We start from the raw sequence: 19,518 nt of genomic DNA, 5'->3' as shown, positions 1-19,518 counted from the left end.
TATATATATATGTTTTGAGATATAATCATCTCAAAACCAGTTCAATGCAGTTAAAAATGCTAGCTTTATTTTATAGTATTATATGAACTTTTTTAAAGAATAAGGATTAAAAATAAATGAGGTATACATTCACCACAAAAAAGGGTTAAAAATAATACAAACTGGTTGTACTAATTAGTTTCTGCAAAATGTGTAAAAAGAACATGTAAAAATCAATAGTGTTCTTGTACACCTCTGGCATAACTACCAAAATATCAAACTAATAGCTAGTAGAACTAGTGATAGAGTTTGGCAAAGTAATTGGATAAGTGGCACGTAAGAATAAGTCTTACAATATATTAATTTCCAAAAGAAATATAATAGGAAAAAAATAATTCATTCACAGAAGCACCAAAACCATGAAGTACATAGGAATAAATCTTTATTTTTTTTAGTATTTTATTTAATAGGAATAAATCTAATAGTAAATATGCAATGTATTCATGGATATTATTATAAATCATAGCTGAAAACAAAAATACACTATTCTTATAGATGGACTCAATATTTTTTAAATGTCAATTCTTCTCTAATGTACACATTCAGTAAAATTCCATTAACACAAGTTTTCCATGAAATTTGATAAGCTGATTCTATAATTCAGATGGATGAGCAAAGGGTCAAGAGTTGTAGAATTTTAAAGAACATAGTATAGGACAAAGTACAGTAACCTTATCCCACTGACATAAAGATTTCCTTTGCCCTACCTGATATCAAGACCTACTGTAAAGCTATAGAAATTAAGACCTTATAGGAGAGTACTTGTGATGAACACTGGGTGTTGTGTCTAAGTGATGAATCACTAAACTCTACACCTGAAACTAATATTACACCGTATGTTAACTAACTGGAATTTAAATAAAAACTTAGAAAAAAAGAAATTAGGGTTCTATGGATCTACAAAAGGAAATTAGGGTTCTATGGATCTACAAAAGGAAAAAGGCAGAAACATATCCACAAAAATATGAGAATTGGTGTATTACAGATACACATTACAAATACCTACCTGCCCTTGAGAACTTGGAAACATTTCCTATACGGCAAGTCCTCATCACTCTCTGCCTCCAGTTACTGGGATACAATGGATTCCATCTGGAATGAACATCTTATTCAGATGGAACCAAATTAATTTCACTCTTCTAGGAGTTTAGAACCGATATCCAGAAAACTCTCAACCACTTAACTTTTAGACATTTATAATCAGGATATAATACTGCTGTTGGAGAATTCTATTTTAGGAACCATACATCTAGAAGAGTAAGTCAAAAGAGAAAACTCACTAACCAAAACAGAAAACTAAAGTGGACACACACACATACACAAAAAGATGGGAAAACGTAAAAGCCAAGAGAAACTTGATTTCTGATGGCTTTTCATGTTCCTATTGATGCCTTTTTTGACTCTAGCCCTAGAGTTCTTGTCTTATTTCCTTATGATATGTAGTTCTTTTTTTCCCTTAAAATACTTTGAGGGGTTTTGGTTATTTCCAGACAAACCACTTTGAGTGAATGAGATTTATTATCAAGTTTCCATTGGCCTTAACAATTAAAACGGGGATGTCAACTTTATAAAATACTGGGATCTCTACACCTTCAGTGATAGAACAGCTTTATCGATACATAAAATTGACCCCAGTGATATTTTATGAATGAGGAAAGAGCATACATAGAAAAATCAGTATTCAAAAATTGCTCCTCTATGTCTTATGTGGGTAAGGTTGGGTTGAAGTCAGTAAAGTCACAGCTAAAGGCTTTTAAGGCAACTGCGCTAGCCTTTTGTCATTCATTCAGTAGAAACATATTTTGTGATCTTAAATTATGACAGTAGTTCTTTGGGTAATATTGCCAACACACTTTTCTTAAGCAGAAGTGCAGGAAATTCTTCCATTTGAATCCATTGCCATTCACAGTCTTAGTACAGCACACCTGTGAATTGAGGTCAAACGTTAAGGTTATTGCAAAGGCCGAAACTAGGTGGAGGGACACTGGTTCTATCTTAAAAAGTCTTTGACTCTCAGGGCCCTGAGTGGGTGGCTCAGTCAGTTAAGCATCTGCCTTCAGCTAAAGTCATGATCCCAGGGTCCTGGGATTGAGCCCAACATCAGCCTCCCTGCTCAACGGGGAGTCTGCTTCTCCCTCTGCTCATTCTCCCTCTCGCTTACTTGCAAGAAAAATGTATGTCTCTCACTGAATAATTTAGGTCATTTGTTTATATTTTAATTTATTTTTACTATTATAATGTTATTGGCTTACCTCATGTTTGTTAAATGCCAGTAATATGATCTAATTTCTTTCCAAAAAATGTTTGTTCCTCTTACAGATAATGAGCAGAATGTATACTCATAATATAGCTTCCAGCAACATAGACTCGTGTAATTTTGAGTAACATGCAGTGGTCACCACAGCTTTTGCAAAAGTTTCTTTTATCTGGATAGTTCCACTTTGGCTATCCTGTATAATAGAGTTAGCACATCTTAAGCCCTCTGGATTGGGTATAGGTTATAGTATCTGGTTGCACAGTGTTATAATTGTCTTTGTCAGTAATGTAAATGACTTCTTTCCAATGGTTTTTGACCAATGCATTCTTTAAATAAGTCCCTGCATTTGTTTTTTAATCATTGCCCTCAGCATTACTGAATCTGCAAAAAAGGTTGCAGTTCTTTACCTAGGTTGACCAGTGACGGGTATATCTGAATTATATTTGACAACCCTAAGGACAAGAATTTTGTCTGTAGGTTATAGAGGTATCCACATTAGAAGCTTCCCCTTTTTATTCATGTGACACAGAGTGATTTATACCTACTGGCGAAGATATCTTATTGGATTTTTAGGCTGACCTTACCATTTTTCATTCAAATCATGTAACTTTTGAAAGTGAAAAGAGTACTATTAATAATTAGAATGGGACATCAGGCAAAAATAAGCACTCTGCCAGCCACATCAAGGTGTATCTTCATTGTAGTTATTATGTTTGTAAAACTTAATTATAATGAGGTATTTGGAGGGTCTTATTGTGGTTTCCTTGCTGCCTAAAACTGTAGTGTTAAAAAGATGGTACATCTCTGAAATCTAAGAAATGAAGTGTCTACAGGATCAAACAGTCCTTCCTTTGTGCCACTTCTCTTCCTGAATCTTACCTCTATTATTGAACTGTTCACAAGATATTGCAATTGCTGGTTTATGTCTCCATCTCCTTTGCTACACTCAAGCTAGGTAAGCCTGGGACTGGCACATTTCTTGTGGCCTGGACAGGAATCAATGTATATTTTTTTTAATTGAGATCTGAATAAATTGAAAAGAACAGAATAGTTATAGGAGCTTTCTTTTTTAAGAGCACTAGTAAAGATTGGATTGTCTGCGGATGGTATGTTACATGTAATGTTTTTATATACTAGTATAACACCATGTAGCTAGTGTACAACTGTGATTCATAAGATAACTTGGTATATCTGAATTGAAGGAGCAACACAGTACAATGGTTAAGAGAGTCAACTCTGGAGAAAGTCAACTGGAGTCTGAATTTGGACTTGGCCACTTACTAGCTGTGTGTCCCTGGAAAAGCTAGATTCTCTGTGCATCCATTTCTCTCTGTAAAATGGGAAGGTAATAGTATGTACTTGCCTCATGGAGTTGTAAATATAAATGAGTTGTTGCGCATAAAGGACTTAAAACAGTTCCCAATTATTGTAAATGCTTAAGAGTTGGCTATTGATAATAATTGTTATAATAATTGTGACACTTGTTATAATAATTATAATAATAAATATTACTACTATTATTATTAAAGAATGAACCTCACATGCACACAATAGAGATACAGATGTAGATATTATTCTCAAATATCCAGACTAACTAGGTACCTAGCAAGAATGATTTTTCATTCATGTAATGAAAAATCAACAAGTTGCACTTAAATTAAGAATGGGAATAAGTCCAGGTAAGCCAAATAATTCACATGGGAGAAGATAACTTATTAAATTGAAATCTATAGGATTTACACCAAATATTAAAGACTATGAAATAAATATGAAGGACATTTATAATCTCTTACCTTCACTTCCTATTTCCCTTTTCAACTTTCAAAGAATAGAAATGTATTTAAAATATTTCCACTTATATCTGTGAAAGTAGGAAATAAATTACCTTTTCCTTAACCTTTATTCCCTTCCTTATGTAGGACTCAGAACTTTTTCACTTGAACATGGGGATTTTACATACATAATGAAAATGATAATTAAACTTCCAAAAAATTTGTGGGTTGATTGGGAAAAGGCATTTGATGTGTAGAAGACATGATATTAATATGTTTTAGAGTATATGTATAAACATTATTTAAATCTGTGATATTTTCACAAATGCTCCATGCTAAAAGTATTTTATAAAATGAACATTAAAAGCCTCCCACATTGGGACGCCTGGGTGGCTTGGTGGTTGAGCGTCTGCCTTCGGCTCTGGGTGTGATCCCGGGGTCCTGGGATCAAGTCCCAGTCCCACATAGGGCTCCCTGCAGGGAGCCTGCTTCTCCCTCTGCCTATGTCTCTGCCTCTCTCTCTCTGTCTCTCATGAATAAATAAATAAAATCTTAAAAAAAAATAAAAGCCTCCACATAAAATTATTAAAAGGAGATTATTGTTTATTTAAGTGTTTACAAAGTGAATGTCTAACCTCTTATGGTAACTGTTTTTTTGTATATTTTTTTATTGGAGTTCGATTTGCCAACATACAGTCTAACACCCAGTGCTCATCCCATCCAGTGCCTCCCTCAGTGCACATCACCCAGTCACCCCATCCCCCTGCCCACCTCCGCCTTCCACCACCTCTTGTTCGTTTCCCAGAGTTAGGAGTCTCTCATGCTCTGTCTCCCTTTCTGGTATTTCCTACCCATTTTCTCTCCTTTCCCCTTTAATCCCTTTCACTACTTTTTATATTCCTGGGATGAATGAAACCATATAATGGTAACTTTTAAGCACTACCTCTCTGCTGTTTGATATTATGTTTTATAGAATGCATCTTTAGGAAATTTTAAATGTTTCCACTCAGAACCAAATCAAACAATACATGACACTGATGAATTCTATAATACAGAAGATGTGTATCTTACTTTAAGTCTTAAGAGACTAATTGCTAATGGTCTCAAGCTGTTATATGACACGATAGTACATTTCTAGGTAAGGGATATGCTGCTTTCCTTTAGACTCTGCCAAAAAAATAGGCATATTGTTGTTACCATTTTAATTTCATATCTAATGTGATAAAATGAGTGTCTTCAAGGAAAGGATAAACCTCTTACGTGTTATATCACCTGAGTCACTATACATTGTATTAGTAGTCCAAGTTCACTGCTTACTGTCATTTTCAGATGTTGGAATACCATGTATGTGTGTGTGCATGTGCCTGCATGCTTGTGTGAGTATATTTGTGAATATATATATGTGTATATATATACTCTTTTATATGTTAATAAGGTAAATGTTTCCTTTTTAAAAAAAAATCCAGTAACTATTTTTGCTGGTTGTGCTATTTGCTCAACTGGAAAAGTTGACATGCAGAACAGGTGTGAAATTGACAGATCAGCCATTTTCAAAGGGCATGGCAGCAGTTGAGAAGATTGAGTTTCTTACACTTTATACCTTGTGATGTTTGTTGATTTTTAAGCTCCTGCATTACTTTATCTGAAAGCAGGTCTTGTTCTATCAATTTTCACATTAGGGAATTAAGGTGTGCATTACTATTCTTTTAGTGTAAAATATGTATATTATTTCCCATGAAACAGAATGAAGGGAATGTTATCTCACTAAGAAGAATGCATAAATATAGAAAATCAATTTAATTAGTAAGAGAAATGGAGAGAAAGGATATTTCCGTCTTCCCACATCCCAAACCCACTGCATTACACCATTTTGTCATTCTCTTTATCCCTTTCTATGTGGTCTTTGGCAGTTAATGAAACCATCCTAACTTTTTGATTAGGTTCACTCATTTTAAAATCAGACCTCAGACTATCTTGTCTACATTTTAGAAGTAGGATAGGAAGGTGACGTCACTGCAATTAAATTCTATCCATGGGTACTAAAGATTCCTACAAACTAGACCTTGTGAGTTGATGAGGCAAGAAGAAACCATGGTCCCTGTCCTGAACAAGCAGGCAGTCCAGTTAGGATAATTAGTCAAATGCCCACTGCATGCAGGAAGGTTAGTGTCAAAAGAGATCTGAAAACAGAGATCCCACAAACTGAACTAGGAGGATACTTCAAAAGAATAGGAGCTTAAAGTGTACGTAGAAAAAGTATGCAGAATTGGATAGGAAGAGTAAAGGTACCTGAAATGATCTAGACAAAAGGGTGTACATGAGCAGCCACAGAGGAACAGATGTGCATGCCATGTTCTAGGGATGATATGACTTGCTTGGCTGACAGAGGACTTACGGCTAATAACTTGATTAGACATTGAATGAAATGTGCTGCAAAATCAGATTGTGGAGGCATCTCAGCCAAATAAAAATGAGTTCTCTGTAATCCATTATTGATTTACCCATACCACTCTTTATTATCTTGAATATAGAGAATTGAATATTAGGAAAAAACTTAGGGAACTCTTCCTTAAAATTTCACATAATATATTGTTTCACGTTGAAAAAATGAAGGTGTAGAGCCTGGGCGGCTCAGTCAGTTGAGTGTCCAACTCTTGATTTCAGTTCAAGTCTTGATCTCAGGGTCATGAGTTTGAGCCTCCACATTGGGCTCCATGCTGGGCGTGGAGCCTACTTAAGTTAAAAAAAAATGAAGGTAATATATATGCATTTAATAAATATAGAAATGACACAAAACAAAAATGCTGAACTTTTTAAAGAGTTGTTTGTTTAATAAGTTTTTAGCATACTACAATGATGACATTTCTTGAAAACATATGATTGTCCAAAGCTAGGCTAGTGAAAATTTAATTTGCTGCTTAAAGAGGTTTGGATAAAGTTATGGAAATAGATTAATGACCAAATCTATTTTTAAAAGATGAAAAGTAGATTATATTGCTATGATTTTTATTGAACTATTTCTGAAAATAGAAAAATAGGCAAATTAATTTAATTAAATAAATATAACCTTCTTAGCTGTTCTCTTCATACATGTGTACAACTGTGAAGACACTGGAAGAGCATGGCCCCCCCATTTTTCTTTCATACCTTGTTGTAGAATCTAATTTGACCCTATTCCTCAGTTCCACAAGAACTGGCTGAGACAGGACTCAAATAACAAAAGACAGTGCATATTGCATAGTTCAATTTCTGTATTCACTCAGTGAAAATCTGAAAGAAAGGTCAGAGATCTTGATCACAGAAATCAGTGGATGAACTGGCCCTGGGGATGTCAGTCCTCCTGCCTGCATTTTTACTAGTTCTCCTGCTAATTTTTTGTTGTTTTGGTTTGTATGCTTTTTGATTTACTTGTATGCGAAAGTCAGCCTAATACAAAAGGCAACAAGCCTGGTGGTATGAAATAATATTCGTGACTGAAAAAAATTATTAAGAAAGTGCCATGAATGCTATTTGGGAAAAATAAAGTAGTTTATTCCCCTAAATTTGGTCTGGATATTTTTAAGTTTTCCAATTACCCAGCAGACTGGTTTAAGATAGTAAGTAAAAGATGACCCTGTTTGTCTCACAAAATGGTGACAATCACTATTACATTATCAAAATCTTAGAACTCAGCAGGGAAATACAACTGCATTAACCCAAAGTTCTCAAATGCTGCAGGGTGAGTCATTTCACTGACTCATTTCCTTTTACATGGAAAGTCTATTGGGATATTGATGACTTAGACAGATGTTATTTTTTTAAAGATAGTTGATTTTACTACCTGTACTTGCCAATTAATTTTCAGAATTTTGTTTCTAATGGTCAGAAGCCCAGCAAAATAAAAAGTAATAGTTATATCACATTTCTTAGCCACTATAGGAGGCAGATGTGCAATGCAGTTCTCTTTGCTTATTTTCATGCCACAGCCTCTTTTGGCCCTTAACCAATACTTGGGGGGACACGCTGAAGGCAACTATGCTTATAAAGATTACCTTGTCATGATGATTCACAGCTGAACCTTTATTAGCCAAAGGCTCACAGTTCTTTCTGAGATCCATTTCTCTTGCTCATCATACTGCTGTGATCAAAATGGGTTGCAAAAATCTACCTCTCCACCTAGCAATAGTTTCCTAAGTTTTTATGACTTTATTTCAAATTCTTCATAAGAAATGTTTGGGAAGTCAGTTAAATCACCAATTATTTCTTCATTGCATGCAGAGAAGTACGCAATTAAATATTTTAAATTCTTTGAAACGTCTCTTGTCATATTACAAATACACAAGGAGAAGGTTTAGTAAGTTAATGTTACCAAAAATCAAGTAAAAGAGGTAAAAGAAATTACATTCTTTTATGTATAAGGGAATAATTATATTTCGGGCACCTGTGTTAATAAGGTAATGTAGTGTTCTTTGCATTAATAAGATATGGCATATTGACCGAAACTCTTAAAGGTAGAATGCAAAAACCAAGCCATTAAGATCTGAAGAAATACTAACCTTAACTCCGGTGTAATTTAGACCTGTCAACAAAATTATCAGGATAGCAATTTTAGAGATAGTATTCTAGGTATGGCCTATAGTATTCCACTTGTATTTAATGAAAATGTGCTTTCTTAAGCAATCAAATATTTGCCCTAAGTTCTACTTCAGGATGTTTGTGTTTGTTCAACTAAAAAGTTAAACTCAAGCATTCAATTTCAATGGGACTTGAGACAAGCATACAATTAGAAATTTAGAAATAGTTGTGTACCTAATGAAAATTAGGGAAATCATTTACCACATGAAAGTCAGTTTAAATGGTTCATTCTCATTTTTTCTTTCTATAAATGCATGTTTCTTAGAAGTATGGGATGATATATGCAAGTCTGACTCATTGAATTTACCTTTACAGGTAAATAGATTATCTTTTTTCTCTAAAGATCAATGTTACATGCTCCATGAAGGAACCTACAAAAAAGAAATCACCCAAATGGACTCCCTCAGTGTTACTCTCTTCCATATTCCTGGCCAAGTCAAAAGTATCGAACCACATACCTATGCCTCCTCCCTGAAAACTTGCCATTCGGGGTATCAAAGGAAGTGCTGGGCCATAGACCAGAGCACATGATTTTTGCATCTAGCAGTCATTTAACAAATGGTTGTTGAAGTCTTGTATAAAAATCTTTGTATTTCCCCCTATGTGACCAAAATGATTAGTTGCATTATTTTACATACTTAGCCATAGATGATAGAAGCAGCCAAAGTCACTGCTATACTGGAAATTCATTTTTCCATATCTACTTATTTCCCCACTAAAAACTTCAGTTATCATCTAACTACCTGATGATTATATAACAATCACTAATGATTCCTTCATCTGTATAGGCATCTTGGGAAATAATTCATTATCTTATAACAAAAAAGATTAAAAATTTGTTGCAAGATAAAAAATACTACCAAGTAAAATAGTTTGGAAAAATTTTTAAATTATTATCATTATTTAATACTTGATGCTTTATAGGTACAAATCATTCTGAAGCAATGCTTGTGGAGCGTTTAACTTAAATTTTCAACTGAATAGTTGACATTAAAATTGTTTAGCTATTTTATACTTTCTCTTCTTATAAAAGAAGAACATTGTTTACAGAAGGCCACCTCCAAAATTTTGTAGATTGAAAGAATATCTCCCAATTGTTTCAGTCTTTGTCAGATTTGGCTTGCGAGTGCTCTGACTTTGTTGGCATAAAGCAGGTAAAAGATATCTGTGTGTAAACTATTATTCAAGCAAACAAGGTCTTTAAGTTTATGCATTTCAATATAATGGATATTGCTAAAAATATGAAATCAAAGTTGAAAGATTTGATCTAGCAAAATGTGCTGGTAGGTTATAAATGCAAGTTTCATGGTCAATACCAAAAGACACCCCCCACCCCCCCAAAAAAAAGTCCTCTGCCATTGTTCGTGTTCTATCTATTTTTTAAAAGACCATAGAAGGAAAAATACTCTCAGGGAAAAAAAAATGAAGCTTTACTGCAAAAGAAATGAATGCAAGAAATGGCACTTTAAGTAGTGAAGAGACATGAAGCATTGCAACTTCATAGCCTGCTAAGGAGCAACAGCTGTACCTAATTTCAACTTGACGTGCTTCAGATCTCATATTCATATAGGTATTTAATGATCCAAACATAATGGTCCTATATAGAATAATTACTTATATGAAGGAGCAAACTTCATACGCATTCCTTTTTAAATGATCCTTCAAGAGAAAAACTGCACTGGCTCTTTGAACAATGAATAGCCTCTTTCACCAATCCAAATGTTTGGGGGCTAAAAAGCTTATCTTTTATGAGAAAATAATAATAGTGGTGAGGTTACTTCTTTTTGACAGACTCTTTTTGTCTCCCCCCTTCCCAGGATAGCCAGTACAATGACAAAAGGTAGAATGCCAGGCCAATCATTAAGTCATACTGGTAGATGGTTACAAGAAATATCAGAAACAAAAGGACATACGGTACTTTAGAGTTGGTGTATTTCGAAAGCAGAGATTCACTGCTTTCAGTTTGACCTTCCTGGGCCGGGACACTAGCAGAAGCAGAGCTCTCAGATTCCTTGTCACCTGAAGAGCACAGTGATTGTCCAGAGGTTAATCCTTCATTTTCACGCCTTGCCTCTTCCACGTTCTCAGCAGCTTCACTGACGAAAATCTTTGGCCGTAGAGATTTTTCCACACCGAGTTCTTGTTGAGAAATCTGGCTTGTAAATCTTTCTCTGCTACTACCTGAAGTCTGTATCCCCAAACTTTTGGCAACTTCTTCAGGTACAGACCCAAGATGAGGGTGCTTCTCAATACCCTGGATTTCGCTTGTTGGATTACAATTATATTCTGATTTAGTAGAAATAGATTGGAGAGTCATGGTAGTAATTATATTCTCTACAGCAATTGCCTGTTCATGAGATGGCACTGAGGCTTTAGCATGGTGATTGGAAACGTGAGAGTCATTCTGAGAAGCTCTGTGGGTGTCTGAGTTTGAAGCAGAATGAATAATAGCATCTCTATCCATTTTCTCTGATGATTCTTGGACCTGTTTATGATCTCTATTTTCTGGAAATGCCTTTTTGTCTGTTGGTAACACTCCCAAGTGTAAATCCAGTTCTGAGGCTGCTCTTTGATTGCCTGTAATGACCTGTAAGGATTCTTCTACAGATGTGATATTTCCAATGCCACGTTTCTTCCTGTCATGTGTCTTCCCGGGATTGTACATAGATATGGTTTCTTCTCTCTCCATTTCATCTACATGTACATTACAAATACCTAAACGTGATTCCTTTTCAAAATCATTGTCATAGATTACACCTCCTGCATCTCGTTGACAAAGGGTGTAATGTGAATCATCATTTCCCCCTTCATGTGGATCAAACGCTGTTTCCTTTACCTCGATGGGCCTGTCACTTCGTGCTGTCTCTTGAGGTAGCTTAGCAATTATTGCTTTTTCTCTAGCAGACATGCTTTCTAGAGCACTTTCTGATGTTGTCTTAATTATATAAGCTGTACCTGCTTCTGCTTTCTCAGTAACACCGTGATCAGCTAGAGAAGACAGTTCACAGCTCACTGTTTCTTGGCAGGTAAACAATTCTTCCTTAGGAGTAGCTTTCAAACTCCTTGTGTTATCTCTTTTCCCCCACACGTCCTCACAATCTGCTTGTTCCTTGATCTGTTCTGTTCTGTTTGTCTTACTCTCTCTTGCTTTTCTCTGACTTTCTAGAACATTCCAACTTTGTTTCTGTTGTGCGTTCTTATTCTGATCTCCAGGATTAATCCAATCTGATTTCTCTTCTTTAACTTGGAAAAGACAATCATTCCTCAAAACATTTCCATTTCTTGGTGAACAAACTTGACCAGGCATCCCTCCTGATGCAGTGCCTTCACTAGTCAAGCGATCACGCTCGGGAGTAGTTAACACAGTCCCTTCCCAACTTAGACTTATCCTTGGTGAATGAAACGTATCTGCTGTGATTGCCTGGTTGCGAATTGCGGAATCTTTACAATTCAGCAGAACAGTTACGTCTCTGTGACTAGTTCCTGTCTCTTCCATACTGATTTCAGAGTGGCCCATCTTCCTTTCTTGGTCGTCTAAGATTGAATGAAAATCTTTGCTTTGTTTTTCATTAACACCTAAATGTATTCTTTGCTCCTCCTCCTCCTCAGCCTTACCACTGCCATAATCTTTCTTAGAAGATCCTTTTTCCATTGGTTCTTCTGAATGGAAATCCAAACGGAAATCTCTTCTTAAACCTTCCAAGCCTTTTGTTTCCATTTTCTTAGCTCTTCTTTCACTTTTTTTATTAAGGTTGTCTGAGACTAGTTCATCTGAGGAGGGACAAGATATTTGTACTCTGCCTCTCCTTTGGGCTGGATTAGCATTATCATCCAGTACTTGTTTGCTGCCAATATGTAATTGCACTAATTTGTCACTACTAGTATCTCCCAATGGTGGCTTGATTTCTCCTGTATCTGAAGTAATTTCCTCTGAAGGTTGATGACTACACTTATTTTCTGAGGAATATTTTTCATTGCAGTAAAAATCTCCCTTTAAGAAGCTTTCTGCTGATGAACTTGGAGACAAAGGCCTTTTAAACAAGTCAGAGTGTACTTCACCACGGATTTGCTTCTTCTCTAACCCCTCAGCTTTATTTGGAAAATTGACCGGATCTATTGCAAATGTATTCTTTTCATCTCTGGAGGCAGTACTTCTTATTAAGCATTGATTTATCTTAAGGGATAAAAAAAAACAAAACAAAACAGATAATGCTCAAATGATTGTAAATATACAAAACGAATTAGATAGATTTCGCTAACAGGGCTAGCAATTAACTGGTAGATTTTCTTGATTCACTTCATTTGTGGATTCTATATAAATTCTGGAAGCCGGATGTTTTGGGGGGATCCTTGTAGGCTATGACTTGGGAATGGGATTAATAAGAAAAGGGACCAAAATTAATCACTCTCCTTCCTAGCTTCCAAATATCACATTGTATTATTCAACTATTCTTGCTTGTCATTGCACTTTCTCCTCACTTAGGATATACACATTGATAGCTCCATGCTAATCAATTAGAGAGCAGCTTCCTGGGTGCCCCTTGCTGCATTTACACTTGCTGTAGGTGCCCCTATTACAGTTTCTCTTATTAATATGTTTTCTGCAAAGCCTCTGCAAACTATTAATAGCAAAACGTCACTCAAAGAAAAGTGAGGGAGTTAATGTCTCTGCAAATTCTGTTTTAATGACCCTCTGCCAACTGGTACTCAAATGTATTTGAGCTCTTCAGTGATGCCAACTGTCAGGATTTAACAGTGAGATGCCTGTGTTTTTTTTTTCTCCTCATAACTGACATTTGCATGATCTCAATAATTATATGCAAATCTTACGTTTTCCCCTTCTTCTCACATAAGGCTCATGTTACTTGTCAACTGCACAGCTGTCTTGTAAGCCAATGCCTGTGGGTTCCACAGATTTGGTTGTATTTCCATCTATTATAGAGCTTCATTGTTTTATGCATTAACGTCAGCATGGAGCAAATTAGCATCTAAATTACAGCTCCCTGTTCATTTATTGGATGTACAATCTCAGTAACTTCTAAACAAACTTTTATATTTGAGCCTGCTCATTGTAATGAGGTGTATTGGTGAAGTATGTGATTTTTCAGGCCCCTTTCATTATATTCTGTGGTTTGAAAAAAAATGGCGATGTTAACTTTCAGCTGGTGAGAATTCTCACAATGGGTGACAACTTTGTAGTTTCTTAAAGTTGGAGCAAAGTAAATTGCATACTTTAGTGATGCAGCTTCCATATCACTATAGAAAAGGTGGAAAATGTGGGGGAAAAGATGAGCTCTATTTCTTTTCTGTTTCAGCACTGACACTTGAAGAGGCAAATGTCATTTTAATCTTGGATGATTATGAATCCATGTATCCTAATGATATGAGCTCCAACCAAATACAGTAGAGGATAAATTGCATTATGTGACTCATTTACTCCCATTTCTTCCTTTGTGATAAAAATGCTATCTAAACCATCCCCCCAAAAATTCCAAATAGATTGAATGTTCACCAAGTGTGAAATTTATGATAACAAATTTAATACTAAATTGTACAGTACTGAATTTGTTTCCTGTTTAAAAAATATAGCACAGGCTGTCTTTTCTCCTCATTTGGTAATTTAATACTTTCCAATGATATAGAACTGTGAGATTCTCACAAAGATGGAAGTACGTTAAAAAAAATGCTGCTAAATGCAAGAATCAGACTTGAAGAGCTGGACAGACTCTAACAATCATCTAGTCCAGCCCTCTCATTTTACAGATGAGTTTATGCTAAGTGTACACTTGTCACAAAGATTAGAAATGCACATCAGGGTAGTGCTACCTCTTCTATAATTCCTACAAACTATTACTCAGAGCCGCTGGTAAAGTGATAAGAAATGAATGTTATTAATTTACCACTGCAGAGACCAGAAGCAACATACCGAAATCAAAGTGCCTTGTTGATCAAGCTAGAGATGCAAGGACAGAATAGGCTGTGCTTTCACATTTGCAAATTATATTAGTTGAAACTATTGAAAGGCAGGCATAGCAGCATCTTTGAAGCATAAATGGATTCATCGTCTGTAATGCCGTGGCAACCAGAACACTTACCATCAACTCTAATTCTTTTTCATTATGTTCATCATGTTCCCTGTTTACATCTTTTACATTTTGATTACTGGTTTCCAAGTCCTCCTTGTCTTCATGAGAACAAACAATTGTTGGGATATAGGTGTCTGCAAAGTTAATACAATTGTATCTTTGTAAGATTGTTATCATTGTGGGCTTTAACAAAAGACACAGATTTTGATAAAAATTAAATTGAAAAAAATGAAAAAAATATTACCTGTAATCCTTGAATTCTCAAATTTATTCTCCTCTGATGCTGCTAATGATTCTTCCTTACTGTGAAATTTAAAACAAAATGTTGTAAATGTGTTCTGAGACTACCTCATCGAAATATTTTTGTACAGAGGAAAATTCAAATGAATAACAAGCCAAATAAATACTATTTAACCTTTAGTATTTTCTTGTATTACTTTGTATGGTTTTTAAATAAAATTTTATCTCTTAGAATAATTCAATGGTAAATATTAGTAGCAGAAAAATTTAAAAATACTTTCCACAATGCCACATTTCTAAATAAGATTATGTTGCCTATATTTAAAACTTACACAACCAAAGTAAAAATATATGTAAATGCCTATTATTCCATCATTCATGAATTTAATCTTTGCAAGTGAGAATATTTTTCTCTTGGTTTAAATGATAAAGTTTTATGAACTGACAGTCCATTTGTGGTCATAGAAATTGCTTTTTAACGTTCCAATTATTAATTTTTTTGTGTTCCATTTTACTCAGAATTCTTTCAGTTGGATGAATATAACATTAACTCTCTCTCTTCAGGAAAGGAGAAAAAAACAAACTTACTAAAAACTGAAAGGCAGCTAAATTTATACTCAGTTCAAAGACTTTATGTGTGTATTGCCACAGGCTAATTTTACAACCAAGACTTCAGATTGCTCATATGAAAGCATATATTTTCTTTCTTTAAAATGATTTGGGTTATAATTCCTTTATGATAATTTTCTGCATAGTGATTAAGAAAGTTAAGCATATTTTTCTTTCAAATGTACTATTTGTAGGTTTATTTGTGGAATCATTAGACTAAATTTGTCCATGACACTCAGCAAGAAAAATGTTAGTGAAAAAGTTCACTTTGTGTATAGTTATGTCATAAATCAATCTATCAGAAATGATTGGCCCAGTGTCCACATTTTCTTGTATTGTCTCAGCTGAATTTTCTTATAGTGACTTTTCTCAATGACTACTTTTCCTCATTAAAATGCATCTAGAGAGTTGGCGATAGCTGATACAGTTGTGTAATAGAGTCTACTCTTTGTTGCATGGATAATGTTGATCCGAATCCCAGGAGAGCCAATCTTTTTCAACAAGTCATGAGAAAACTGCAAATTCTTTCCTCTGGATTATAAAAGAAGGTAATTCAGTTTTGTATATATTTATATGCTTAATTTTAATTTTACCATAAATATTTGGTATTAATCAGTGGGTTCATGAAAGAAAATAATGTTTCTACCTAAACATAATATCATTGGGGAAATATAGTATTTACATAATTGATACTGACTTAATCTATAAATCTGTATTGTTTAATGCCAATAACTATGCAAAGATTTATTTTTGAGGAATCCAACTGCAAGTTGATGTTTCTTTTTTCTTTTCCACATACATGATATAAAGGAGTTTAAACAGATATAAACCATTAAATATCATTTAGCTGTTCCTGCTTCCTCTTTATCCCCATAACAGTGTTAAAAATCTCATTTATAGAGGGAAAATCATAGCCATTTAAAGCCTTCTGTTTTTGACTAGCCAAAATACTGTCAATCATTTTTCTATTCTATCTAATTCTGTAAGGTACTTCAATTTTTTAAAAAAAATATTGCACCAAAAGGAAATAAACTTGCTTTTAACTAATTTGAGGGACAAATAATTAGGTACTAAACTGTGTATTATTATGTTGGTGTCTTATAAAACATGTAAATACAGAAATATAGGAGGAAAATCTTAGATTCAGGGATAAATACCAGAAGGAGAAGCTGAAATACTTGAAATTTAAATATTATACTAAGTATCTATGAAGAAAACTAACAGAAGATGTGTAAGGCTCCTATAAGAACAGAATAAAATTGTATCATGAAATACTAAAAATGTAGAAAAATTGAGATACATACCATGTTCATAGACAGGAAGAAGATATATGAAAGCATTCTCTCCCAAATTGATCTACAGATTCATCCCAATTCTAATCAAAATTCCACAAGTTTTTTTTTTTTTTACAAAATTTGAAAATATGATCTTAAAGGGAAGACTAAAGGACTAAAGATAGATGAAATATTTCTGAGAAGTAGCTGTGAGGAGAAATCTGATGTGCCTGATATCAAGATACCTTATGAAGTTTTAGTTATGAAAGATAGTTATATTGGTACAGAGACAGAGCTGAGTAATAGATTTGTACATATCTAGAACTTGGGTATATGGCAAATGTAGTATGTCACATAGCAAATAATAAGGGATTGTTCAATAAATGGAGATAGAGAAAACAGTTGATTCAATGAGAAAAGATGAAATTAGCACAACATATATTCAGAAATCAACTCCAGATGGATTAAGATCTGAAATATCAAAAACCATGAAATTATTTTTTTTTAAGATTTATTTATTTATTTTAGAGAGAGAGAGAGAGAGTGCACAAGTGGAAGGAGGGGCAGTGGGTAAGGGAAAGATATCCTCAAACAGGCTCTAGGCTAAGCAAGGAGCCCAGTGGGCTGTGTCTCACAACCCTGAGATCATGATCTGAGCCAAAACCAAGAGTCATATACTCAACCAACTGTGACACCCAGGCACCCCAAAACCTTGAATGGAAAATGTGTATAAATATCTTACAGACTTCAAAGTAGGAAATTTTTTCTTAAATAATAAGAAAAAAATTGTCCGTTTAACTATATTGAAATTTAAAATTTGTTCATTTAAAGACAGATTTATAAGAGAAAAATATAAATTACGAACTAGGAGAAAATGCATGTGTTACACAAAATCAACACAAAAAAATAAAGAATATATAAAGAACTCCTAGAAATCAATAAAAAAGCACAAACATTTTTGTAGAATCAGAGGGGCAGACATTTCATAGAAGAGAAGTTTCATCTAGCCTACCAGTAAGCACATAAAGGGACAGACAGTATTGTTAGAGGACAGAAAAATGTGAATTGAGATTACAAGATGATATTATTTTAATATCTATTTAATTGATAAAAATTACTATCAAGTATAGAAAGTTGAAACAACTCAAGTGCCCATCAACAGAAGAGTAGACACAAAACCATGGCATATCACAAAAAGGAATATTACATAGCACTCAAAATTAATACACCACAGAGACATACATACATATGGATATCACAATATGGATAAATCTTAGTAACATAATATTAAATGAATAGTCCCAAAACATTATATCAGAGGATGTTCTTTTTATTAAAAGAACTTTTATTAAAAGTTTTTAAAACTACTAAAATGATTTGTATTTATATACATATATGTATATATTTTATATATACAATATACTGCATGTGTATACATACACACACATATACACAAGGAAAAGAGAATATACTGAAAAGCTATATAAACAAGAAAGTTTGATTTTCAAGATATGGTTACATCAGGTGGGGCAAGTTGGGGTAAGGGATGAGGAAAGGAAGTGGTTAGAAGTTGGTTGTTGTTTTCAATGGTAGTTTTGCAGATGCATATTACATTATTTAAAATATCTAGTTAAATCCGTAAGATAATTTATTAAGACAAATGAGTTGTTCTCTGGCTCAGATTAGAGGATGTCTTTAGATAAAATCTCACTCTGAAATTCAAAATGCCAGTCATATATGACCAATTACATCTAAAGAGTATAGTTGAAACAACTTTAGAAAGATTGAGGAAAAAGACAAAGCACTTGATGGTTGATGATGATAGGCCAAGAACTATACACAATTATCATAGAAATAAAAAGCATTATTGAATGTTTCCCCTCTCCCTTCTCCCTTTTATGTTACTTGATCCCTTTTTAAGCAAGGAAGTTTCTTATTTATTGTATTCCCAGTGGCTAACACAGTGCCTGACCCATACTAGTGGTCTAAAAAATGCTGTTGAATAAATGCACAGCATCCTTTCTACTTTTCCCTTCTCTTTGTCTCATAATGCTTAAAATTTCACCCCTTCCAAAGCTCAGGGCCGTGTTTTCAATTATGACTTCAAATAATTAAGCATTTTAAAATCTTATAAACTTAGAAATTAAAAAATAAAAAAGATATGTATTTTGTGGAGAAAGTTTATTTACAGTGCATTTTAAATCACATAATAATGCCTTTCTTTTAGGAAGCTAAAATATAATGATGGAAATAGACATGTCAATAGGCAATTATTATCATTATAAGTGATAAGTATTATAATAAATTATGGAATATGATACATATTCTTTAAGAAAAAAGAAAGGAGAACAGAAACAAGGAGGTTACTCTGTAGGAGAATCAGGGTATTTTTTACAGAGGAAGTAACATTTTGAGCTACTGAGTTATTGAGGAAAGTAGGAGTTTGGCAATTAGAGAAGAATGCCAAGGTCATTCCAGATAGAGGCAATAACGGTTGGTAAAAGATTTGAGGGTAAGAAAGCACAAAAGAAAGAGCCATTCAGAAATGAGATGTTCAGATGGTTTGGATTGTATTGGGAGGAAAGAATGCCAAGGAACAGAACTGGAGTTTGAGTAGTTTTTTTAAA

General features: G+C 34.1%; 1 protein-coding gene and 1 long non-coding RNA gene across 7 annotated transcripts in view; one reads left to right on the top strand and one right to left on the bottom strand.

Moving 5' to 3' along the window:
• Positions 1-19,518, top strand: part of LOC140608624 (uncharacterized) — a 43,742-nt gene that overhangs the window by 14,978 nt on the left and 9,246 nt on the right. For both annotated transcript variants that reach the window (XR_012010602.1, XR_012010603.1), the window contains exon 3: positions 16,022-16,165. This is a non-coding gene — a long non-coding RNA (uncharacterized lncRNA). The remainder of the gene's footprint in view (positions 1-16,021; positions 16,166-19,518) is intronic.
• The window catches only part of PPP1R3A (protein phosphatase 1 regulatory subunit 3A), a 46,981-nt gene continuing 27,862 nt past the window's right edge, over positions 400-19,518 (bottom strand). Inside the window, exons 2-6 of one of the 5 annotated variants that reach the window (XM_072783408.1) lie at positions 15,013-15,071; positions 14,778-14,902; positions 10,596-12,856; positions 8,604-8,626; positions 400-1,964 (exon numbers count right to left, since the gene is read on the bottom strand). In XM_072783408.1, the coding sequence (XP_072639509.1) occupies positions 8,605-8,626; positions 10,596-12,856; positions 14,778-14,902; positions 15,013-15,071 (2,467 nt within the window). In that variant the 3' untranslated portion in view covers positions 400-1,964; position 8,604. Of the gene's footprint in view, positions 1,965-2,258; positions 6,799-6,873; positions 12,857-14,777; positions 14,903-15,012; positions 15,072-19,518 lie in introns of those variants that run through there. The other 4 variants (XM_072783409.1, XR_012010601.1, XM_072783410.1 and 1 more) reach the window with 4 other exon arrangements.

The sequence above is a fragment of the Canis lupus genome, chromosome 18 (genome assembly GCF_048164855.1).
Source record: "Canis lupus baileyi chromosome 18, mCanLup2.hap1, whole genome shotgun sequence".
Lineage (NCBI taxonomy): Eukaryota > Metazoa > Chordata > Mammalia > Carnivora > Canidae > Canis > Canis lupus.
Note: the sequence above shows the minus strand (reverse complement) of the source record. Positions and strands in the feature narration are given on the sequence as shown.